We start from the raw sequence: 25082 nt of genomic DNA, 5'->3' as shown, positions 1-25082 counted from the left end.
GCCAGCCCAGGGCGATGCTGGCGTCGCCCCACGGCCGCCGCGGGCTGGGGCTGGCCCCGTGCCGGCCCGCCCCCACCAGCCGCATGTGGGCCATCTCCATGGGGCGCAGCCCCCCGAGGGGCCTGGAGCGCGCCTGACCCCAAGCCCTGTGGGGCTGCTTGTGTCCCTGGTCCTGTCCCTTGATGGTCTTCAGCCCCACACGTCCCCAGCCCTACAGGACCATGCTAGTCCCTGGGCCTGGCCCCACGGAGCTGGGAACATCTGGGGCCGGGCCTGCCCCCAGCCCTACGGGGCTGGTCAGGTCCCCCAGGCCCAGCCCCACAGGGCCATGCACGGCCCTGCCCGCGGGCTCATGGGGCTGGGCGTGAGGCCCGGCCCGGCCCGACGCCCGCAGCGCCGCGGGTGCCCTGCCCACGGGCGCGCAGCGCCGAGCACGGCGCGCGGGGCGCCCCCCGGCGGCCGCCCCCGGCCCGCGGCGCCGGCCGCGGCGCGGCCCCTTTAAGGCGTGGGGCGGCCCCCGCCGCGGAGTTCTCGCGGGGCTTGGGGGCCGCGCTCTCGCGAGTCCGGGGCCGCGCGCTGATTGGCTGCGGGGGGTTGAATGTAAGATGGCGCCCAGGGAGCTGTGAGGGGAAAAGACTCGGGGCCGAGGCGGCGGCGGCGCGAGGCAGCGGCGACGGCGGGGCCGGGGTGAGGCGGGGCCGGGCCACGCGGCGGCGCAGCGGGGCCGCCGGGCCGGGGGGGCGCGCGGCGGCGGGGCCGGGCCGGGCGGGGCCTCCCGTCGCGCGCGGGGGGAGGCGGCGGCGGTTCCGGGGGCGGCGCGGGCCCGGCGGGGAGGGGGAGGGGGCGGCGCGGCTCGGCTCGGCTCCGCGGCGCGGCCCCGCCTGCCGGGCGCGCGCACTCTGTCTGCCCCGCGGGGGCGCGCGCGCGCGGCCCCCCTCTCCCCCCCCCCCCCCCCCCCCCCCGGCACCCTGCTCCCGGGCCGGGCGCGTCCCCGCCTCCCCCCCGGGGGCGGCCCCTTTCCTGCGGGCACGCGCGGCGGCGGCGGCGGGAGCGCGCGCGCGCCAGAAGGCGCGGCCTCCGCCTCGGCGCGGCGCGGCCCTCGGCGGCCGCCGTCGCCGGCGATTCCCCCAACATGGCTCCCGCGGGGGACGGGGGGGGGGGGGCGCGGCGCCTCCCGCGGGGCCGCCAAGGCGGCGGCGGCCCTGGGCGCGGGGATGGCCGGAGGGGCTGTGCTGGCGCCGCGGGCTCGGCGCCCCCTTCTCGCGGCGGGGGCGAGGCCGGGCCGCCGCTGGTGGCGGCGGGGCCTGGGCGCTGCGGGGGGCCTGGCCGCAGCCGCGGAGGCGCTGCGCCTGGAGCACCTGCGGGGGGCGGGGGAGCAGGGAGGGACTCTGGCTCCTGTCACTGCTGCTGCCTTGTTCTAAGTTCTGCCTTCCAGTAACTCCAGTGTCAGCGGCGGCTGGGTGCTTGGCAGGCGCGCGCATGCCAGCGCCAGCTTTCCTTGACCTGTACTCAGACCAAGGAACAAATCCGTTAGAAATTGGGCATCTCACAAGCCTTAAATAAGAACCTCTAGATGATCATATTTTCCTTTTCTGATTTTTTTTTAACCAATGAAATCTTTAAAAAATGGTTTTTAATAAAGAAAGAGGAACTGGGGATGGAAAGGGCTTCTTTGTTCTGTCTTCTCCAGAACGTTACAAGTCTAAGAGCTCAGGACAAGAGCAGCAGAAATACATGCAACATGGTGACTGGTGAGTCCAGATTGTCCACATGCTGCAAGTTGTGTGTGTGTTTTCAGTAACCTCAGTCTAAGTTTTATGAACTAACCATATGTGCTCATGATTTTCAAGAGTTTCTTGAACTTATTTCCTGGAAAATGTAGTTACCCTAGGCAGGGAGGAATTACATTCCTGTATTGAAAGCTTATTGCTTGGACGCTCTTACTTCATTTTTAAAATACAGTGTTAAAAACACATACTGCCAAGTAAGGATGGATATTTTCTATTTTTAACAGATATCTACTAGTTCAACGGAATACGTAAATTGATATAATAACAGTAAAAGCAGCAACTGCACTCTTGAGTTGTAAAGGAAACTTCAGTCAGGAACAGTTTTTATTGTCTGTCCCCCCTGATCTTCTGAGTATTAATAAAATCTCTCTGAATACGAAGTTACTTTGCTGAATTTCCAGCTGGATCTGGTACCTCTGCTTCTGCACAGAGTTTTGTGAAGTGCAGTTTTTAAGCAGTTTGATTCTTTTACTTGAAAACCCTTAAGATGCCTTCAAACTGACAAGAATGTGAGTGATTTGTTCAGCCTGATTTTCCCGCTCCCTCTCCTTAATTGCGCAGGTGGTTCTGAAAGAAACTTAGTGCTGCCTGCTCTTTTACCAGTGGTATCTTTAGCTCCTTTCTCATTGCCAGTACTGGAAAGCAGATTCTGCAAGTTCTAAAACTATAAAGGAAGTTGCTTTTTTGGAGCGGGAACTATGCTTAATAGATGATGTGGTTGCACGGAGGTTCTAATCTGTGATTGGAACTTCAGGTGCTATAGTGGTCTGGGTAAGCATTTCACTGTTCTAGGCATTAGTAACTCTCAGTGTAATAAACTTATCTGGATAACAGCGAAGACTCTCCATGGTAGACAAAGGAAAGAGAGCTTACTTCCAGCAGCTTGTGACAGGAGAAGACTTGCAAGAGCAGACTAGTAGGCTTTTGATTTTGATGATTGCTGAAGAGAACCATTTAAGATGGAGCAACTGAGCAGGCCAAGGATTTGTATCTAAAGAATTCATGCTATGTATGTTCACCTTCCTGATGGCTGGAAGAGGTAGGTGAAGATTTGGTGGTGGAGTTCTGATCTTTGGGGTTGTTGCTTATGCACTGGGGTTTCTGGCCTCTGCTGCAGAGGAGCAGAGTACATATGAGCAGCTCTCAGCTGAAGGGTTGGACTCCCAAAAGTAATATATGAGTCTTATCAGGATGTAATCTGGTGACATTGCATAGCTGTTAGGGCTAATGGATAACTGCTGCTGAAAATAGTGGCCCAGCTTGTCTCCCTGCTCTCTCCCTTGACACAATTAACAGAAAGCAAATAGCTTCCTATGACTTGATTCCCTGAGCTGTTGCACCATAATAAGCACCAATGCAGGAGCAAGAAAGTAGGCAGGACCTTTGCTGAGAGGTGGGTGCATCCCGCTCAGTGGCAGCTAGCTGTCATGCAAGCTTCACTGTAGCAGCAGATAGCACCTGTAGTGTTCTCTCTGGGTTCTCAGCTTGGCATCCTCGAGACTTATTTTTCAGAAAAGTTTTCCTCCTGAAAGCTGTGTCCGCTAATGTATTTCTAAGTGGGTAGCAAGATGACTATGTGCTTCTGAAAGCCCAGCTGTGGTGCTGAAGTCAAGTATTTGTAAGCTGTAAGCAGAAAAATTGGGCAAGCTAATCACTCAGTCTGTGTTTTCCAGCTTTAAAGAACTAATGGAGCTTCTTACAGTTAGGTGCAAGATTCATTTGACTGTATCTGGTAAAGGGCCTGTCTGAGTCAAAGAAGATGCATTAACAAGGGCGTTCTTCCTTTGGTCACCGTGGACATACAGTCAGCAGTCACCTGGGAAAGGGTTAAGAATGTGTCCTGTAGAGAGATACAGAGTATTGACTGAGCAGTTAGTGTTGCCAGCTCTTCAGCAGGAAAAGGTGAGTGCTGAGCTTACAGAGATACTTAGCTCATTCTTGGGTGGCTTGTGGAGAAACTTCATTGAGTCAGCAACTGAGTGAATAGTCTTATTAGTGCTGTCACACAGAGCTGGCTTGAAAATTTGTCAAAATCATTGAGAGACAGGAGGTTTGGGTTTTTCTTCTGTTTAGCTCTGGCTCTGCAGGAGCCTCTGTGTTGCTGACTTCTACAGAATTGTTGCATTTAATAATAATAGCGGTGAACACTATTAGCATGTGCTTGTTACCACTAAACAGTGATGAATGTTTTAAGAGTATTTTCTTTAGTAGTCTATTACAGCAACATTTGTGGCTTAAAGACCCCATGAATTGTATATTCAGCAAGAACTGCCTCATGTGTTTCCCTTATGTTTGATACTCCTGTTTTCTGTGAGCCTGGTCCGATGCATTAGCACTGAACCTCTGCATAAATTTGTGGTATGTACACTACTGTCATATAGCAGCAAAGAGTGGTGTTAAGATCTGCTCCATTTCCTTCTGATTTTGGTGGGAATTGGAATTGGACTTGTAGAGCACCATTACATTGAGGTGTAGCACTGCTGAGAGCCTGAACTAACTTCCATTTGCAGGCAGGCTGTTGAAGTCTAGTGTCTAATCAAATATTTGTGTTGTGGTTCCACTTGATCAAATCACTGAAAAACTACATAAGTGGTTTTGTTTTTCATGCCTGTTTTATTTAGAATTATAGTCTTCATGTATATCAGTGGTGTTTGTCACTTTTTCTTCCCCTTCACAGCTTGATCTAGTAGTACCGAGTTCCCTAATCTTGTTCTGTTTCACTTTTGTTTTTCATGACCATCTCAGCAGCTGGCAGTGTTATAGCTGAAATCTGTTTACCCTGTATCAGGACTAATTAGTGTCTTAACAGAATACTCATTGCAGAAATTATTTCTGGGTTTAAACAAGATATGCCAATAACAGAGAGAGGAGAATGCAGTCAGGAAGCAAACGCTAGAGCTTTCTAATGTTCTCAAGTGGATTTTTTTTTCCTTGCTCTCACTTTCTCCCTGATCTTCTGTTTTCTTTTTCTTTCTCTCTTGTTTTCATACATAGCATGTTTCATGCTAACCTCTTCCCATAACAAAGAGGTATCAAGTAGTGATGCTGCAGTTGCCTCTCCCATTTCCAGAGTTCTCCTTTTCTATGTCTCTAGTTCCCAGTTTGAGGAATCTCTTAATTCCAGTGCTCATTTCCTTTTGCTTGTTAGGTTCAAATCAATAGGGCTGTCCTAGTCCTAATAGCAGCGTGGCTGAACGCTGCATCTGATGCTCTTCCGTTGTGCTTCCCATTAGCTGATTAGAATAGGACTGCCTGGCCTGCCAGAACATGCTGCTTCATTCTCCCGCCTCTGTGACTGCAGAACAGGGCCACAGATATTGATCCATGGCTGCTGTCACTAATACTGCATGCTGTGAACAAATGAAACAGTGTGACTTGATTTAGTGTGTTACTGGACTGGCCTTATCTGTGTTAAATACAATGCTGGAAGAAGATTTCTCGTGGCAGTGAACTCTTTAAATAGGTGTCTTAGTTATGTGTGGGTATCCTTCAGACTTCTCTGAGCTGCTGCAGGTTAATTAGATAAATGTGTATTAGCACAAGATGCCTTGTAAAACTAAAGCATCTGTCTCGGGGCATCTGGCTATGCGTGTTTGCTAGTTTTCATGTGGTACTTAGGGTGAGAAATGAGTTACTGGAGTTGGGAATATCCCCGCACAATAGGAGTGCTGTGGTTAAGAGTTTACCTTTCTCTTTCCTTAAGGTACCCTAAGGACCTTGCAATATGAATAATTCTCTGGAGAACACCATTTCCTTTGAAGAATACATCCGTGTGAAGGCACGAACAATCCCCCAGCACAGGATGAAGGAGTTTCTGGACTCCCTTGCTTCCAAGGGGCCGGAAGCTCTGCAGGAGTTTCAGCAGACAGCCACTACCACAATGGTTTACCAGCAAGGTGGCAACTGTATTTACACGGACAGCACGGAAGTGGCTGGGTCTTTGCTTGAACTTGCTTGTCCTGTGACAACCAGTGTCCAGCAGCAAACTCCGCAAGAGCAGCAGATACAGGTTCAGCAACCACAGCAAGTCCAGGTAAGCATCATAATTTTTGAACATATATATGATCTGCTAACACATGGAGTGGTGTTCAGAGCCAGCTACTGTCTAACCTGAAAAAACAAAAAAGTACTGAAGAGACAGGGCTAATAACTTTTATATAAAACAGCTTTATTTCCCTTTAATTTAAGGAGTTTGATAGCAAATTTCTCTCTTAATTCTGCTTCCATTGAGCCCCATTGTAGGAGGAGCAGCGTACATAGCAATGTAGTGGTGTAACCTATTTGAGAAATGGTTGACAGTTCTGGCATGTACACAACTCCCTGAAGCCTTGCACTGTGTGTGAAGCAGCTATAAATACCCCTCCCCCTCTGCTGATCTTAGTTTCCCTGTCTAGTTGTTTAGAGTGGTCATGAGATCTAACTCCTTCACACTTTTGATGAAATCAATACTCTTTAAAACGATTTTACTTGAACATTGGGAATGTTGTTCTTGAGCTGGCCTTCAAGTTGGGGGAAAATACAGGGAAGGTCAACTTAAATTATCGACCAGGGAAGCTGTCTTTCAAGGAAGACGTTCTAAAAGATATATGTGTGTCAGGGAAGCTTATTTGTTTGTACAGTGCCATGAGTCCACAGAACAACAGACTTCTCAACAGCTCATATGCACACTGACATCCTACAGTAAAGGCAAAGTTACTGTCGCTTTTCACTGGGTGCTTCACCTGCAATTACTCTCTAAAGAGTAAATGAATGCTAACTGTTCATACTCTAACTTACTGCCCTACAGTAACTTGTGTCATAAGGCTTTGGGAGTATAAAAGCCTTAAGTCTTATGGAAGGACAGATGAATTGAATTTCTTCGTGACTTAAAACTGATCAAGGATGCTTCTGGTTCTGCTAGCTAGCAGATTTTCACTCAAGATTTTGGTTTTTTTTTCATTTTCATTAGAAGTAAGAGTTTGGGGGTTTTGTTTTGTTTTGTTCTTTGGGGGGGGTTGCCTCAGTCTTGAAGATGTTGTTGGTACCAAACCAGTTGTAAAAATCTCAAGGAACCACTTTTTTTCCTGCTGCTGCCTCCTTTCAGAACTTTGAATAGTTCTGACTTTCAGGTCTTTGAATAGACCTGACCCTTCCAAACCTTCTAGTACGGCAGATGGGGAGGGAGGTCATATATCATTACACTCTAGAGAAAAATAAGCACCTGACCTTCTTGAAAATAACCATAGAGTTGCTGCCAGAGCCCTGTTCCTATTTTTTAAACTAAATGGCCCACGCTCTAGGGACTACGAAGAATATCTATCAAAAATCCGCCCTTGAACAGCTTGCTTAAGGAATGTTGTCTGCGCTCTTCCCCCTTGTTTTTGATGCAACTGTGCTTTAAAACATCTGCTTTCATGGCTCTCAGTACAAACCATAATTACTATTTTGTATTGCCTACCCTGCAAATTGCTTTGGTCTGTTACCAACTCCTAGAACACTCAGATAACATAACCTGGTACTAAATAGGACTGTAGCTTTTGTGCATCAGAGCAGTTGGGCTCACGTGCATTTCAGCAACTGTCTTAGTGTTATTTTGGAATAAATGAATTAGCATTGGCAAGGACTGGGGTGGGAAAGTGTCCTTACCCCTCTGCCAGGGCTTTAATGTTCTTCTCTCTTTCAAGATTTCTCATCAAGGTGTGATTAACTTTAAAACTAGGCTTTAGTATTTACCTATTTCAAGACTGTTGCTGTGGCAGCAGTAACACAGCATGGTGCTTGAACCAAGTTGGATTTTGTGACAACTTTGGGATCTGCCTTGTTTCACCAGAGAAGTGCGTCTGATCCATCTTGTTCACACAGCCACAGAACCTTAGCCAGTAAAACCTGAAGAGTTTAGATGTGGACCACAAGGAAGTCAGTTGCAGAATAATATGGGATGAAATCAGTGCTTCATCCCAGTTTGTTTTTAGGATGCTTTTGCATATTAGCTTGGCTGTTGAGCTACTTTAGCTGTTCTGCCTTGTTTGCTAAATGCTGTTTGTTTTATCTTTTGAGAAACTTGGTTCATCCCCTGAAACCTCTTAGATTTTGATCAAACTTGTCATCCCAGTACTTTACTCAAAAATACACTTAGTTTTTGTTAACCCAATCGCAAATCAGTGGAAGAGTGAAGTACTGAAGTCTAGCTGGGTGACAGTGGTACTGAAGGTGACTAATAATATGACCAGTCGGATGCAACTTCACAGTTGCAAGTGCTGATGAGAGCCTTATGATCATAGGCAGACTGCACAGATTTCATTCTAGATCTTGCTCTGAACAAATGGCAACAGTACATGACTGCTTGCTGTTCTTATTTATCTTGGAAAATAAACTTTCAGTTTGAAGGAGAACAACCTTAGTGTATTTCTCTAATTCCTTCTTGAATACTTTAGAGTTTTCTTGTCAGTAAGGTTGAACAGACTGTTGTCAGACAGTTAACTGGTTTGTTCTATCTACTCAGTTTTTGAGTTAAGTTTTATACAAGTGTCTGGAGCAATCTTAAGAAAGAGTTTTGTATCCCAAGTTGATGTACTTTTGTGCTGTACTATTTAGGAAGAGGTGTGTTTTGCTGCAGTCAAGTAAGAGGTTTTTCCAGTGCTGTCTTTGGCAAGATTATTGCTAGTTGGTCTTGTACACTGAGGTCCTATAGAACTGATGATACTGGGGTGAAAGGGTGTTAACATTGACTTGCTTGCTGAATATGGTGTTTCTGCAGTAGTCAGTGAACCTCTTCTTTCTGCTTCTTCTTTTCACCAGTAAAAAGATTTAGCAGAAAGAACATCAGAGGAGAGTAAGGTGTTTTTGCTTAGGATATACACAATACATACAGGGAAAATGCTCTGTTCCAGCCCTTTAATAAGATTTTGGCTAAATAGCAAGAACTCCTTGGGCTGGAATTGAGGTGAGACGCTACAGCTGAGCAAGATTGCAGACCTGTATAGGGGATGGTTAAATACCTGCATAAATTATACTTACATCTTGTGAATGTAAGAAACTGAACAGTTAACTATTTGGCTTTTACTTGTTTTCAGTCTTCCCCAGTCTCTGTTCTATGACTTCAGGCTGTTATAGGAAGCTGGCTGGTATTAATGAAGTAAGGCAGGGAAAGATGCACTTAAGTAGCCCAGAGGAATTTTTTTTTTCTCTCTGACTCTGCAAAGAATGTATTTTTCCTTAGCTTTGGATATGGCTTTCTTCTTCCTCCTGCCTCCCATCTTAGTTCTGAAGTTTAGCCTCTCTTTTTCTAACAAAAGGTAGGGCTCCTTTTCATTTCTTTGAAAGCATCCAAACGATAGATTAGTATGGCAAATGCTAACTAATACTAGCTGCTAGGTATCAGTGTGTCTCTTCAAAGTATGATTGTAGTCAATAGTAGAGTGTTTTTAGAGATGGCCGTTCTTATGCATAGAAATAGATTTCTCTTTAAGAGGAGGAGCTGTTTTATTTTCCCTGGTTCACGTGTTTTAAGTACCTTGGGTGTAAATCCTGCCCCAGTGTGTATCTTAACATAGTCTGGATGTTAGAACTGTTCAAACATGTAAAAGGCATGTTTATGGCAAGTGGAATTATCTTACAGAAGCTGGTGAATGAGCAGAGGAAAAACACAAGAGTGAGAGGCTGGCGGCTGTTCTGAACAGTTGACTTGTACGCTCCCCATAGACCTTGTTTACTTTGGTAGATAGCAAAGCACTTCCTGTAAAGCAGCTGTATAACAAGTTCAACATTTCCTGCTGCTTAAGTGATCGGTGTTTTTATCTACTCTGTATTGCAGGTCTAGTTTATATTTGTACCTATGTGTCAGGTAACTTTTTGCCAAGATGTAGGAAGGAACCCTTTATTACAATGTTAATGTTCTTAATTCTGGAATAATTTTGGCTTAGGACAGTTCTTAAGGCTCACACTTTCCTCATTTCTTTAAGTTGGGCTGAAAAAATTGAGATTACAGTTCTCTTACTGTCATTAACTTTTTGACCGAGTGGTTGATTTCAGTCAGCTTGCTCAGGTGTGGAGGTTTGAGGTGCAAGTAAGTTATTTTGGGGGTTTATTTGAAGTGTTCTCCTGCAGCAAGTCTGCCCTGCTCCTGCTTACCACTCCTGGTTTGGAGCCTATCAGTGAGGATTCCTTTCAGATGAAACTAAGCCATAAGAGGTAGTCTTGTTGCAGATAGGTCTAGTCTGGCCTGGAAAATGCGCATCTAAGTCTGAAGTAAAATCTCCTGGAATGCCTACTATAGGGACACGAGGTCCTTTAGTCTTGCTCTGAAGATCTGTTCTTTTTGCATCACACTATTTGCTAGCGTAAATACAGTTTCAGGACATGGAGATGTGTTCAGGCAAATATCTAAGAGCATGTTAGTGCTCTAGAGCAGACTAGATGCTAGAAAATCCATGCAGGTAGGAGTTGGTATGAATACTGTAACCAGCGGAGAAATTTTGATTAAAGTGTGATTTTAGGAAGTAACCCAGTCAGTCCACAAATGGGATTTCCTTTGCTTGTGCATTCTTTCAATTTAATTACTTCAGAACTGCAGTTCTGCAGTTGTGGGGTCTCTGCTTAACAAAGAATCAGAGAGGGCAGACATTATGAATATTCTTGCGAGTTTTAGTTGGAGTTAGTCTGTCAACCATGAGGGGGGAAGAATGTTTTGGAAACCAGGCTTTTTGTTCCCGTGCTCATGGAGTTTCTTATTTTTCTCTTTGCATGTACTCAGTCCTAGACAGAATGTGGTTTTGAGCTTAATGTAACAAAAGATTCTCTTTCAAGCTTATAAAACAACCATTTTCACTTGCTAGAGCATTATTTTTCTGCCTTGACTTCCACTGCTTTTGATTCTCTAGTCAGCTAGTAGTTGGTCAAACTTCTAGATACTTTGTGGTAAAATGTGTTTCTCTATGTGATAGTAGCCTTCTGGGAAGTACATCTTTTCATGGTGTTCCATTCAAACTTTTGACAATAAGCAGTCTTTCAGTACTGGTAACTTGGCATGTTCCCCTTTTGCAACAGTATAACCCAGGAATTCCCAGCATAATGCACAGTTACTTTCAGTCTTCACCTTGTGCAGAAGATAGAAGGCTTCTCTGTTGGTCTTGGCCGGTAAATTTAAAAGCATTCCTCTTTGTGTAGAGTCTTCTTTAAAAGTCAATCACAAATGATGTTCAGAGTAATTCTTCAGCCTTCTCGGATCTTAAGTTAGACAATGAGGCTAGCTCAAGATGCTTCAGTCTCAGACTGGGTGTGCAAATTGGAAATAAATACTTGCAGCACTCCTAGACACAAGCTACTTGCAAAATAAAGAGGGAGCTACTGCAAAATGAGGTGGTTTGGTGCCAATGGCTTGCTGTATGGAGAACTTCTGTGATTCTGAGGTCAGACTTATCACCTCGCATGGGTCTGGGCTTATTCTTCGGATGTTAAAACTAATGCTGTGTGAACTCAAAAGCAGTAGTAAGACATCCTAGTTCCAGTAGTTAGGATTTATGTCTAGGGGGGTATCGTATGACCTTAGGTCGTGATTCCTCACATCCTGAAAGTAGTGGAAGTTGCCCAAGGATTTTAGAGATAGTAGGTTTAGGATCTAAAAGCTGAAAAAAGGAAATGCAATCTCAGTTTGTCTGCTCTTAGTTCTAGAGATGCTGCTTGCTTAAACCCACTTAATTACCTTTTTAGTTGTGCTTGCATGATAAAATTTTTTGAGAGCAGGAGCAGACTTTCTTGTCTTCACTAATGTGTGGTGGGGAGTGGTAGCTTTATATGTACTAAAGCAGTAGCAGGACTATAATCTAAAATTTTTTATGCACAGGAAATGAGTACATTAAGGTGCTCTTAGTCAGCCTGTGCAGATTCCCAGAACAAGCCACAGGTAAGGCATATGCTTGGGCTTTTTTTTTTTTTTTTTTGCCAGTCTGTAGGGCAGTATATGAGCATCAAAGTAGAATGAAAAAAAGTGTCCCATAGATGACTTCATCCTTTTCAATTAACTGTCTGATCAAATCACTCGATGCAGCTTTTTAAACTGTCGTGCTGGCACAAGGTCATAAGTTTCTTGTTACCTTGCTGGAAATTGCATAAAATCCACATCATCTGGATTACAATATATTGCATATAGCTCAGCAGGAACCTTTAAATTTGCTGCTCTTCCTGGGAATAAAATTAGTTCTTAACAGGAGGTGACGTAAAAAAAAAAAGCCTGTAAGAATCCTTAACATTTTTAAGACTTTCTAGAAGTGACTTTGGGAGATGGATGGGGGTGTGTGTGTGTGTGTATATGTATATATATGTATGTATGTATATATATATATTTTAATATCTACAAAGTGTAGACTTGATTGGTAGTTCTTGTTGGTATTGTCAGGTTAACTAGTGTGCAGCCTCTGTGTGAATATTAGGGTAGCTTGTCAGACTTAAATAAGTGAGCTAGAAAAGTGAGAATATGAGTGGGGAAAATATGGGTTTATGACTAAATACATCAATGTTGATGATTTTAACTATCAAAGGGCTTTCATAAGTACCACTTGTAAAACTCCGCATCTCAAAGTTGGATTTGAAAGAAGAGGTTGAGTAATTAATTACCCACTTAAGATGCAGCATTAAGGAAGCCTGTCAAAGCAGATGATCGCAGAGCCTGGAATATCACTTCTAGAACAAGGCAAATGCAACAAAGTGGCTCTTTAGGTCTGGGGGGACAAAGCAGTGAAGCATCCGGAAGATAAGAGCAAAGCTCATGTAGTGCCTTGAGAAGGGAGTAAAGATAGCAGTTGTGTTGAGTGTGGCCTGGAGTGTAAAGTGTTCCGCTGTGCAGATCAAAACTTTGTATTTGGGCTACCTCTGACTCCTAACTCCAAGTGTGCTCCTGGACTGCTTCTAGATAGTGTGGCAGTTGTTGGACATGTGGACATTGATACGAGTTCTTTTTTTCACAGAAGGGTCGCTACGCAGATTACTTCTCATTTCAAGCAGATAGGTTCACAAGGAGACTGCGTAAGCTAACGGAGGCTAGATTCATTGGGCTCTTTAATGCATTATATCTAGCTCACTGTCTGAGCTGGAAGTAATATGTCAGGAGAGAGAGAGATTTGTACTCACCTTGTTCCCTGTAAGTTTAGGAGAAGTGATCAATTCCAAAGTATATTCCTAGGATACCTTTGGACACCTTAAAGTGCCCTCTTGACTGTGGAATGAGTATGTAAATTTTTTTCCCCTCAAACTAAAATGAACTGTTTGGATCCAACTCTAAAAATATTTTGCCCTTATTATTCAGCATTGTGCAAGTGAACAAGTGAGAAAATACAGCTGAATAAGTTGGACAATAAATGGAATTAAGTGGAATAAGTAAATAACTAATGCCCAGTTAGCATTTCATTATCACTGCCAAAGAAATATTTCTGAAGTTTAAAGAACAAACAATTCAATGTTGCCCTTTAGAGCATGACAGAGATTCAGGTTACACTGACAACTTTTCCTGTGTTGACACCTGCTTGTATAGTGCTGCTATACTACTTAACACTTGATTTCAAAATAATGCTTCTCTGCTTTGTGTGGAAAAAGCCAAACATTAGTTTCAACTTATCATTTCATAGTGCTTGTTGCTGTCAAGTGATCCTGGAGCCATTTTGGGGACTGGGGTTGGAAGCATTAAAATTGCTTTAGGGCATAATGAGAATGAAGCAAGCTCCTGCATTTTGTAGCAAGATAAATTTAACATCAGAGATGACCTCAAAGACTTGCTATAGCAAAGCCTGTGCTGAAATAATATTGTAGCAATGTAAATAGCTCTGGAGACTGTCTTTCGACTTCCAAGAAAGTCTGCTGGCATGAGCCCATAGAATTTTCTGAGGATGGAGGAGAAACTTAGCTCAGGCACTGTTCTGCTGAGAACAACAGAAAAATGTGCAGCACTACCAAATGCAACATCTACTCTGCTTGTGTCATCAAGCCAGTAGTGTCTCAGTTTCATTTTCTCTTTTGTAGAGAATTAGTATATGGAGTCATAAAACTGAGCCAAGAGGCCAGGAGCATAGAGCTCCGGTGATGGACCATGGTGGTGGGAGGCCACACCGTTAAATCATTGACACTTGCTGATCTCTAACTGCTGATTTGATATTGTTGCAGGTTCAGGTCCAGGTCCAGCAGTCACCGCAGCAGGTCTCCGCCCAGCAGCTCTCTCCCCAACTCACTGTCCATCAAGCTTCAGAGCAACCAATACAGGTCCAAGTGCAGATTCAAGGCCAGGCACAGCAGCAGGCGTCCCAGACAATACAGAGTCAATCTCTTCAGAGCCCCAGCCCATCTCAGCTGCAGGCAGCTCAAATCCAAGTGCAGCATGTGCAGACTGCCCAGCAGATTCAGGCTGCTGAGATACAGGAGGAACACATACAGCACCAGCAGATCCAGGCCCAGCTGGTGGCAGGACAAGCCATTACTGGTGGCCAGCAGATCCAGATCCAGACAGTTGGAGCGCTGTCACCTCCACCTTCTCAACAAGGCTCTCCACGAGAGGGAGAGCGGCGGATCAGCACTGCTAGTGTCCTTCAGCCAGTGAAGAAACGCAAAGTGGACATGCCTATTACTGTATCGTATGCTATTTCAGGGCAGCCAGTTGCCACAGTGCTGGCCATTCCTCAGGGCCAGCAGCAAAGTTATGTCTCTTTAAGGCCAGACTTATTAACAGTGGACAGTGCCCACCTGTACAGTGCCACTGGGACCATTACTAGCCCCACTGGAGAGACTTGGACCATCCCCGTTTACTCTGCTCAACCACGTGGTGACCTTCAGCAGCAAAACATAACTCACATCGCCATCCCTCAGGAGGCCTACAATGCCGTCCACGTCAGCGGCTCACCAACAACGCTGGCTACTGTGAAGCTGGAAGATGACAAGGATAAGATGGTGGGAAGTACTTCGGTAGTGAAGAACTCTCACGAGGAAGTGGTGCAGACTCTTGCTAATTCGCTCTTTCCAGCACAGTTTATGAATGGCAACATCCACATTCCAGTGGCAGTGCAGGCTGTGGCAGGGACATACCAGAATACAGCACAGACAGTGCACATATGGGACCCGCAGCAGCAACAGCAGCAGCCCACTCCCCAGGAGCAGGGGCAGCAGCAGCAGCAATTACAAGTCACTTGCTCGGTAAGTTGAACTGCTTCTTGGTCTCAGTCTTTGATTAATGATTTGCAAATGCTGTGGCGAGAGAGAGAGAGGATATCTGTGGTCAGCTGGTATCTAGGGAGCAGAGATGTCTCATCCCAGTAGTCTGAGTGTGACATATGGCATTTGACTCCTGACAGATGTAGAACTGGGCTGTGTTATTTGGAATGTAATTATAAGACTCAAAAATTGACGGAAGAAAGTTCCATGTTGATCTTTGTAGTGTAAATTTATATATATGCTCATTGCTAGCTTCTTCGTGGCAGGTACTCTGAGTTGTGCAGTGTTCTCCTGAGGCATTCTAGGGATTGCAGTGGAAAGGGAGGGACAATTGCAGCAAAAAAGTCTTTTCTGCAAATACTAGTCATCTACTCATTGATTACTTTGTAGAGAGCTGCAGTTGGAGACCTTAGCAGATCTGTGCTTAGGTAAAGTGTTGAAATCTGATTGTCAGAGCTAATTTTATAGGCTAGATGTATGTATCTGTAATGCTGTGTCCTGTTTCCAGTAAATGCTTGGTGGGCAAGAACATAAATGAGCAGTGGCGACTAGGCATCTTTTTGTAGAGTGCTTGGCAAACGCAGCAGCCAAATTTGTTGCTTCTTTTTCTTAAAGACTTTATTGTTATCTGTAAGCCATAGATGATTTTAGGCTGACTTTTAAAACTTGAATAATTAAGGCTGTTAATGCCCTGTCTTATATGTGCAAGGACAAGTAGTGTTTATTTTTATTACCAAAAAATCAAAAGTGATTGACCTGTCAAAACCTTTTTTCCTGAATGGAGTGGAGGCGAAAATATCCCAGTCTGCAAGCATTAGTGTTGAGATCAAACTCCGCATTTATAAGCAATACCGTAAGGACACTTTGTAATAATTTGTAATGGTGTATATGCCCACTACTTCGTCGGTAAGCGCTGAGACAAGGAGGATTGCTTTTCTTAGTCATATTTGATTGTTTCTGAACTGAGTCATCTTGATGGGCTAAAGCATCCCTCTTCAGTGGGAGGGGTTCCTTACGTCTCTAGAGCAATTTTCAGTTACTGGATGCCTCTTTCATAAAGCTGTATTTTAAGCTGTGACTTTTGGACCTTGTCATGTGCAGGGATGTGTGTGGGGAGCGGGTGCTGGGTGTGGGTTCTGCCCCCCCCCCCCCTCGCTGTTTAAAGAGCCTTTTGTATCACATCTTTTTTCCTGTATTGCTACTCTAGAGATTACTTTGTCACTGTCAGTTGCTTGGCCAAACTAAGCTGATAGAACCTTTTGCCTTTCTACTTAACTTAGAACAAGTCTAGAAATTCTGTTATCTTAAGAGCTTCAGTCACATTCAAAGAATCCTTTCTGGCATGTGAGCTCTGCAATGGGATATATTATTTCTGTAGTGGTCACTTACAAAACTTCTTCTAATGCTGTGTGTACCTGTGCACAGCAATCCACAGTTCTTGTGTATCAGATGGAGTTTTCCTGTTACTATTCCCCTGAGTAGTGGGTGTTGCATAACCCCCAAAATAGACATGCAAGTCCTGGAGGCATCCATCCTTCCTCTAAGAGAAGGGCATCCGACTTTTGGTGGTTATCCCTAACACAGCTGTGAGACCGAAAAGAAAGTTACTTCCTTGCCCTGCACTGTCCTCTGGCATTGTGCTGCAGCGGGAATATCATGAGAATCTTGATGTATTGCCATGCAGTGAGCTTTGTTCTTCCAGTAACTCTTTCATACCTCGTTGCTGCATTGTGGTTCCTGCCACAATGTCAGCTTAACTGCTGCCAGTCTGGGCAAGTTGCAGCTATTTTGCTCTATTTGTGAAAAATGTAAGTCGGTAAAGCATCTTCTAATTCAATGAATTAACTCCAGCCTATTTGCTTGCCTTTAAACTAGATGAGCTGGCTGTGGGACGGTGGGAGAAGATTACCACTTTGGGCTGAAGGAGATGATTGGCTATGAAAAGGTTTCTGTTGCATGGGAAGCAATGAGGCAGCATTCAGGAGGAGAGGAGAAAGGAGGAACAACCCTAGCTTCTAAAAGATGAGGTGTCAGTTCACCCGTAGACTCCTGTCCTCTTTAAGACAGCAGCTTGCTTGACTAATTAAGCTTTGTTGCCAGTTGCCTTGACTAAAACTTGAGCCCTTCCGGTTAGTCTCCCTGTGGAGCTATGGTAGGCTCTTCTGGTGATGCAGGGGCTGATACGCAAACAGTTGTTCAGAGCCAGTGCAAATATCAGAGGCAGTTGGTCTGTTTGAAAACTCCTGTCTGAGGCTCTTAAAGATTCTGCCTCTTTAGCTGGAGGTGGTTGTTATACTAAGTAAGGTGCAGTTGTTAAAGTCTCTACAACACTTTCATTATGCTCTCTAATACTGTCAGAGCAATGTTTGCTAGTAATTGACTCTCTGGGCAGTATTAAAGCAAAAGTTATGTACTATAACAAAGCCTTGCTTTTTTTGGGTGGCTCTTATGAAGGAGAAAGAAAAACTGTATTGATGAAAGCGTTGCTGTCTCTGTAATGTTCAGGGGAGCTGAAGATGGTTAGCTGTGTGACTAAGGGCTGTATGAAATTTCAGGTTAATCTTAGTCAAGGTAACCGTGAGACTTTTTTTGGCACAGGACTGAGAAGCTGTAGTGGAGATTGGAGAGTGAATGCAGCTATAGGTCTCGCTGCCCTTTCTGGATAGGTGCTGTTGGTGCCTGTAAGATAAGTTTGTTTGACGTAGTAATCTATGACTTAAGGCCGTGTTGCAAAGTAAACTTGCGGAAAGTCTGAAGACCTATTAGCTATTTGCAGAACAGTTGCTAGTCTACCTTAGCAATGATTCTGTGGTTTATGAGAGTGTTTCATTGCAATTGAACTTTATGTTTTCATGCTGGTGATCTAGGCTATTATTGCTTTGTACCTCTTTAAAAAAAAAAATTGCAGACAATACTGGCTGTCCGGTAGTATAGATTGTTGGTATTAATGGTATGGTAGTGGAAGGCAACCATAAGTTGTACAGTGTATCTGTTCTGTCTGCCCATTACCTACAGTGTAATTAACATCCCACCTACATCCTGCCAACAGATTGCTAGTAACCTCCCCATCCTTGCCCAGCAACTGCAGTGTGCTGCATGGATGCATACCCAGAACCCCAGGCGAGACGGGGCTGTCTAGGCTTGGAGCAGTGATGGTCAGTGAAGCTTATGCCACCTTGCTGCTCTTCCCAGCTGGGGCAGCCAGTCTCTCTAGCTGGTAGCTCTCAGGGCTGTCTGCAAGAGGCCTTGGGCTGCTCTTGCTGCGGTGAGATGGCCTTTTGTGATGGTTCACAGTGTTAGCAGTTTGCTCTGATGCATTTCTGTTGATTTCAGCTACAAAATCTAGTAGTCATCTATTTCACTGTTTGAGAGGACCAGAAGTCTATTCTTGAGAGGATGTTTAACCCTCTGAAGACCTTTGCCTTTGAACCTACTGGCTAGCTTCTCCACAGTATGACCGCAAGAAGCAGTCACGCCTATGATGTCTCCTGTGACGTTTTGCAAGACATTTCTAAATACAAGCTGCAGGTTGTATAGATTCACTAAAGGATTACAGATAGGCGCTCTCAAACCAGAAATGCTCTTGGAGAGACAAATACTATTTCACTAGCAACAGCACAGGTTAGACAGCAAAAGTTGCATTCTTTGGATTAATCTCTTTAGAGACAAATGTTGCAAAAGGCTGAAATGCTGGGGCTAGAGCTAGTAGTACTGTGTAACTTTCATTTTGTCTAGTTGTTGCATGCCAAGGTATGTACAGGTATATAACAAATGTTTTCTTTCATAGGCTCAAACAGTTCAGGTTGCTGAAGTTGAACCACAGCCTCAGCCACAGACTTCACCGGAACTTCTACTGCCAAACTCTCTGAAGCCAGAAGAAGGGCTTGAAGTTTGGAAAAGCTGGGCACAGACCAAGAATGCAGAGCTGGAAAAGGAAGCCCAAAATAGGCTAGCACCTATTGGAAGTAAGTGTCGTGACAATGTCACCCTTATTTCCCTTCAAGTAGGGATTAGACAGTGACCAAAATGTTAGTTGTTAAACCCTCTGTTGGGAAAATACCTTTGTTTCGTCAGTGATTGTTTTTGTTTCAGTTTAAACTTTGAATTACTTTGCAGTATTATTGCATGATACAGCTGGCATAGAACACATTTCAAGAGGTATGGTAGCTCTGTGCTGAGCCACCTTGAGCACCTAGGTTGAGGGCAGTAGAAAGAGGTGTTGTACGACTCTGATGCATGAAAGAACGAAGTGGCTGTGCATACCTGCCAGATTGATAGAACAGTCATGGAGTTGCTCTTTTTCTGTTGCTGCAGGGCAGTGTTCCATTGTGGATGTGGAGAAATGAGACAATCATGATGCAGTTGGTGGGGCAGAGAGTCTTCGTCTTGTGTTCTTGCCCATTTATCTTCTAGTAGCTCTGACAGCCCAAGATTTATTTCAGCTTTCCTTATTACACTGGGAGAGTGAGATAGTACCGAGCCTGCTGGATAGAGTGGTGAAGCTGGAGAATTGGGATGACGTTCCTGAGAAATCAGGACTCTTGATGTGGCTTTGTCCTGTTTTCCAGGGCGTCAGCTGCTGAGGTTCCAGGAAGATCTTATCTCTTCAGCTGTGGCTGAGCTGAATTATGGTCTATGCTTAATGACACGAGAAGCTCGAAATGGTGATGGTGAACCTTATGATCCAGATGTGCTCTACTATATCTTCCTGTGTATTCAGAAGGTAGGGGGGAGGACACCTGTATGTGCAGCAGAGCTGTGCATTTTGTCACAATGTGTGGAGAGCATTCTCCATTAAAAAAAAAAAAAAAAAAAAAAAAAAAAAAAAGACCGTGGCTTTTATTGAGCTTCCCAACAATTTCATAGGAAAAAGTCTGTTTGCTAAATGGTCTTTAAGTGCAGATACTTTGAATTATATTTAGTAGGCAACAATGCTTTATGTTCATGAGTTAAGATTAGGAAGAATTTAGTAACTGAGTTCAGTAGCATGGCAAAAATTAAGGTAAGAATTTAACTTTGTATGATTTAGGAAATCTGGGCTGCCAAAACTAGTCTCCTTTCTGGAGGAGCTGTAACAACAGAGCTGAAGTCCCATAGGCAAGTCAGGCATCCCTCTCCTCACTCTAAAGCCCGAAAGAGCATAGTGTCTGCAGGACAGTCATGTAAAATAAGTTCTAGTGAACGCATTTAAAATAAATAGTCAAGTCCATCTAGCTTTAGTTTAAGGTGTTTTTTCTTCCTGTCTTACCATTTCCATTAACAGTAATTGAGGTTACCTATTTTCTACTGGCTTCAGCACACATGTCCTCAAACTCTTCTAAGTGGGATGTATGGATCTTCAGCGCTATCTTATAAAGTATTTGAATAACTGGATATGCAGGCTATTAGGATAAAATCTTGTCTGAAAGGAGTGTACTCACTGCCACTGTACTGGCTTGTGTTTTGAATCTCTTACAGTATCTCTTTGAAAATGGTCGAGTAGACGACATCTTCTCAGACCTGTACTATATTCGGTTCACTGAGTGGTTGCATGAAGTTCTTAAGGACGTACAACCTCGTGTCTCCCCTCTTGGTAAGAACTTAATTCTGTTTAAGAACTTTAAAACTTTCTGGGGTTTGGAGCGCTGAAACTAAACTACAGCACGAGTGTAGTTCTGAACAGAAACCTTTCATAAGTACTTAATGCCCCTATGACAAATCTCACAGAGATGTTCAATGTCTACATGTGAATATTGAGGTTATTAATGTGCTAAGCTCTAGCCCTGATCCTTGCTTGGGATTATTTATTTATCGCTTATCCCACCAATTAGAGGGTAAGCTGGTGGGACTTTGTGGTGTTGTGAGGTTGGCTTACTCAGAAGTCAGCTGATCCTTGAGATCTGAATCAAGCTTCCTCACCTCAAGTACTAATACGTCTTGCCTCTAGCATATATTGTCACTTTGGGAGTGCTGTCATGTAGCCAGATGGATACAGTCTCCGGGACCAGCTAAGCTTCAAAGAGAGAAACAGTGAGTGATTAGAGTCTGACATGCTGCAGTCAGCTGCAGCTCCCCTCAACCCTATGCCTAGAAGATCATAGTGACAGGGGTGGAGGGAGCAGTTCCTGAAAACGTGGGTTTTGACAGAGTTGCATATGGGAAGTGGAGTAGGAAATCACACCTTCAGAGAGCAGAAATCTGGCTTCTTACAACTTCATTCTCTTTGATCTGATTAGATGTCTAGATGTCAGTAAAGAAGCTCTTGCTTGCGTTCAGAAAAGTAGCTGATGTTAGAGACTTGATGGCTAAGGTGCCATGAGTTTTGGAATACTTTCTCCTCTCTGGCTGTTTGATCTGTGCTTTGTCGTTCCACAACATGTGGAGTTCATACTGCTGTCTTTTTTTCTGTTTATCTGTGTATTTGGAGTATAGTATTCTACACAAAGGAAAAAAAAGAAAAAAAAATATGAGAATCAGAGGATTACTCGTATGTCCAAATACATCGCTTGGCACTATCTACAGACTAAATCTGCACACAGGGCCAAGAGCTGATTTGTTACACTGGCCTGCCTGCTCTCGCATGTTACTGGATTAAGAGCATCTGCATTGGAGTCAGACCATTAATTAAAATCTGTTTAAGTGCATTATTTATTTCTCTGGTCTGGGATGTATAGATGTACTGCAGGAATAGATTCTCTATAACTTCTTGAGGTTGATATGTATGTGTCTCTCCTAACTGTACCTGCACCTGCTATTTTAAAAAAATATATATTTATATATATGTGTGTGTGTGTGTGTGTGTATATGTATTAAAAAAATAAACTTGCATAGGAATGAATGTTCACATTGAGACTCTTGTTCTCCTTCATTTAGGATTCATACACTGCCTCATACTTAGGGTATAAATGCTGCCTAAGTTTCTGTAGTAACCATGTCCTGACATGATGCTGATTTCTCTTTATTGCAGGTTATGTCCTCTCCAGTCATGTAACAGAAGAGATGCTGTGGGAATGTAAGCAGCTAGGAGCTCACTCCCCTTCCACCTTGCTCACTACACTGATGTTTTTTAATACAAAGTAAGTACTTAAGTCTTTGTGAGGGGAATGTTTTTTTTTTGTTTGTTTGTTTTTGGATTTTTAATAAGGAAACTTTGAATACCTTGTCAGGGTTGGCAGGAAACTGCTGCCCTAGATTAGGTGAGATTATGAATTTTGAATGGTTGTATGCAGAGTCCTCTTGCAGCCCTATCAGGCAAAGCAGTTGCAGTTCAACAAGGAAATGAGTTAGCAAGAGGGGAAATTGAACTGTTGGCCTTTGCATGCTTTGCTGATGGAGCAGTGTCTAACTCGGTGCTGGTTTGAGTGCTTGTCTGGCCCGTGATGAAAGAGATAACTGCCTCATTGTTGTGACTGTTACCTTTTGCTTGCTTCTGAATGTCCTGTGTTCTCTTCTCACCACTCAGATACTTCCTATTGAAAACAGTAGACCAGCACATGAAGTTGGCCTTCTCTAAGGTGTTGAGGCAGACCAAGAAGAACCCTTCTAATCCCAAGGATAAAAGCACGAGTATCCGCTATCTGAAGGCTCTTGGCATACACCAGACAGGCCAGAAAGGTAGTATGTAGAAGTTCTTGTTGGGATTTTTTTTTTTTAACTGGGCTTGGAGAGACATAATCTCTCCAGGTAGGGACAAAAGAAGTTAAGGCTCTAATTCTGCTGTGCTGAAGATATTTGAGTTTTCTTTATGCTTGCTCTAAAAGAGTGTAGTACCTTCTAACAGTAAATGTGTATTACACCTTATCCTGAGGCATTCAGGACTCACTGAGAGCTAAGGATAACTTTTTTTTTTTAAGTTCTACTTTTGTCCACAAAAGTAGTATTGGATATAAGTGTTTTTGAACAGAGGGAGAAACTTCTTTAGGAAGACTTCTCATTTTGGAAATACTCAAGTCCTGTATGTGCATACATAAATAGTCTGTTCTCCTGAAGGCATGGACCAGACTTTTCCTGGCTCAAACACTGCATTTTCAGTACTGAAATTTCTTTTAATTTGGGCACGAGTAGAAGAGAAATGTGAAGATAGGTATGAGCTGTGGTGTTCAATGGCCTTGGGATAAAGCAAGCTCTCCATATAACGTTTGAGGACATTATAACCAGGCAGCTTTGCCTGGAGATGACAGTATGCCTCTTGCCAGCTATTGCATGGTGACAAAATGCTTCTGAGTGCTGAGGCTCTTTGGCACTGTGCAAGTTGTACTTCTCATGCAGAACACCTGACTGACTGCTGGGGGTGTGGGGGGGGGTCGTTTGTAGTTACAGATGACATGTATGCAGAGCAGACTGAGAATCCGGAGAACCCCCTGAGGTGTCCAATAAAGCTATATGACTTCTACCTCTTCAAATGGTGAGAGCTCTTGTTCTATGGTTGCTTGTCTTGTGGCTGGGTTAAACTGCATCTTACAGCTGGCCTAGCTTTCAGAATAGTGTTTCAATGCTGGCACAGTTTCTGCATTTACCTGAATTTATGTAGGTGGGTTTTGGGACACTGATGAGTGAGAGGGTGGTGTTTGGTCTGTCATTGCATAAAATAATATAACTGGAACTTGTTTGCTATTTAAAGAGACAAATCCTGATTTGTGAACTGGCTGCTGTTAGTCTTGTATTCATTCTGAAGGTTTGCTGTGTTGGCATAAGCTCGCTGTTCTGCCTGTGACTTCCAAGCAAGTCATCTGAAAGCATCCTCTACTTGTGATGAGTATGAATACTTGAGATTAGTGTTCTATTCAGATTATCTTTTAAAACAAAAATAAGCACTTTAGAAATAGGAGGGAGTCTCAAAGGACTCATGTTTAAGTTATGATTCTGATCACTAATGTATGTGTTTCTCTTCATGGGTGGCTCTGTAGCTAGCCTGGGTGTGAAAGCATCTTATTTTTGCTTTGCTCTGAAACACCTTTAAGGTCAAATGTTTGTGAAAACTGCTAGTGTGAAATAAAAATTACTCTCTTGTAGTTGTCCTTGGCATAGCCCAAAAGCCCTGGGACCACTGTTGCCCATAGGAGTAAATCTGTACCTACACAAAAAGTACCTCTGCATGTCTCATCAGCCAGCTGTTCACTGTCAGGATTTGTGAAGCCTGGGATGAGGACATTGGTGGTCTGTCTTCCAGGACATGCTGTTAGTCTGGTTGTTTCTGATCTTCCTCACACAGCCCCCAGAGCGTGAAAGGCCGGAATGACACGTTTTACTTGACTCCGGAGCCAGTGGTGGCCCCCAACAGCCCTATCTGGTATTCCATCCAGCCGATCAGCCGAGAGCAGATGGAGCAGATGCTCACCCGGATCCTGGTGATACGAGAGATTCAGGAAGCTATTGCCGTGGCTAATGCCAGCACCATGCACTAAGGCATCCTTCTTGGCTCAGAAGGGGTGGGGCGGGGTGATGGGGGAGGGACAAGCAAAGATAAATTGTACAGACTTTTACACTAAAGGAGATGCCTAAGTTTTTGGTTTTTTATTGGTGTAGTTATGAAGCCCTTTTAGGCTTCTTCTCTTTAAAAGAATCTAAAGGAAAACCTACCCATTGTGTATCCTACCCAACACACCAAACTGTTGGAACCATTGGAGGCTGCATATCCCCTGCAAGCTGGGAGCTATGGAAAGCTGCTGGTTGACTCTGGTTTTTTTATGATGTAGAAAACATGAACTACAGGATTGGCCTGGATGGCTGAGGCCTCTGTCTCCTCGGAGCCTGTGCAGCCTAGAGGGCACAGAATGACGGATGGACCTGCCCAGCCAGTGGAGGAGAGGCAGGCATCTCTTCTTTTCTTGTGCTTGGACATTAATTTGCTGTTATCTTGGAAGAAAGAGGAGAGAGTGAACTGCAATTGTGATTTATAAGAAAAAAAAAAAAAAGCCCAATGATTTCTATTCAGACCTTTAAGTGACATTTTTAGATGTTAAAAGTACAAACTTTACCACACTCTTCTTTTTTGGCCTGACATTGAGGCCTTAAACCTTGAGGCTCCTGTGCCTGATGGAATTCTTGTAACATACACTTGTGTATCATATAAAGATACCACCCTGTTTCTCTTATGTATTCTTACTCTAGTTGTTTATTAAGAATGACGAGCACGTCTTTTCAACA

General features: G+C 44.2%; 1 protein-coding gene across 5 annotated transcripts; it reads left to right on the top strand.

Moving 5' to 3' along the window:
• The first annotated feature begins 594 nt into the window (after positions 1–594).
• QRICH1 (glutamine rich 1) lies at positions 595–25082 on the top strand. Of its 5 annotated transcripts, XM_062585239.1 has the most exons (11): positions 595–687; positions 1691–1751; positions 5494–5823; positions 13920–14939; positions 18745–18922; positions 19526–19680; positions 20415–20529; positions 21904–22012; positions 22399–22550; positions 23250–23340; positions 24148–25082. In XM_062585239.1, the coding sequence occupies exons 3-11, from the start codon at positions 5515–5517 to the stop codon at positions 24338–24340; spliced, it is 2322 nt and encodes a 773-aa protein (XP_062441223.1). In that variant the 5' UTR covers positions 595–687; positions 1691–1751; positions 5494–5514; the 3' UTR covers positions 24341–25082. The 5 variants fall into 5 exon arrangements, with proteins under 5 accessions (XP_062441223.1, XP_062441222.1, XP_062441225.1 ...); XM_062585238.1 differs by lacking the exon at positions 1691–1751; XM_062585237.1 differs by lacking the exon at positions 595–687 and having other exon boundaries at positions 1394–1751.

The sequence above is a fragment of the Rhea pennata genome, chromosome 12 (genome assembly GCF_028389875.1).
Source record: "Rhea pennata isolate bPtePen1 chromosome 12, bPtePen1.pri, whole genome shotgun sequence".
NCBI classification, from domain to species: Eukaryota; Metazoa; Chordata; class Aves; order Rheiformes; family Rheidae; genus Rhea; species Rhea pennata.
Note: the sequence above shows the minus strand (reverse complement) of the source record. Positions and strands in the feature narration are given on the sequence as shown.

Excerpts from the sequence above, each read along its gene's own strand:
- QRICH1 (XM_062585238.1), top strand. The coding sequence starts at position 5,515 with ATGAATAATTCTCTGGAGAACACCATTTCCTTTGAAGAATACATCCGT. Across the intron at positions 14,940-18,744 it reads AATTACAAGTCACTTGCTCG|GCTCAAACAGTTCAGGTTGC; the intron begins GTAAGTTGAACT and ends TTTCTTTCATAG. Across the intron at positions 22,551-23,249 it reads ACACCAGACAGGCCAGAAAG|TTACAGATGACATGTATGCA; the intron begins GTAGTATGTAGA and ends GGTCGTTTGTAG.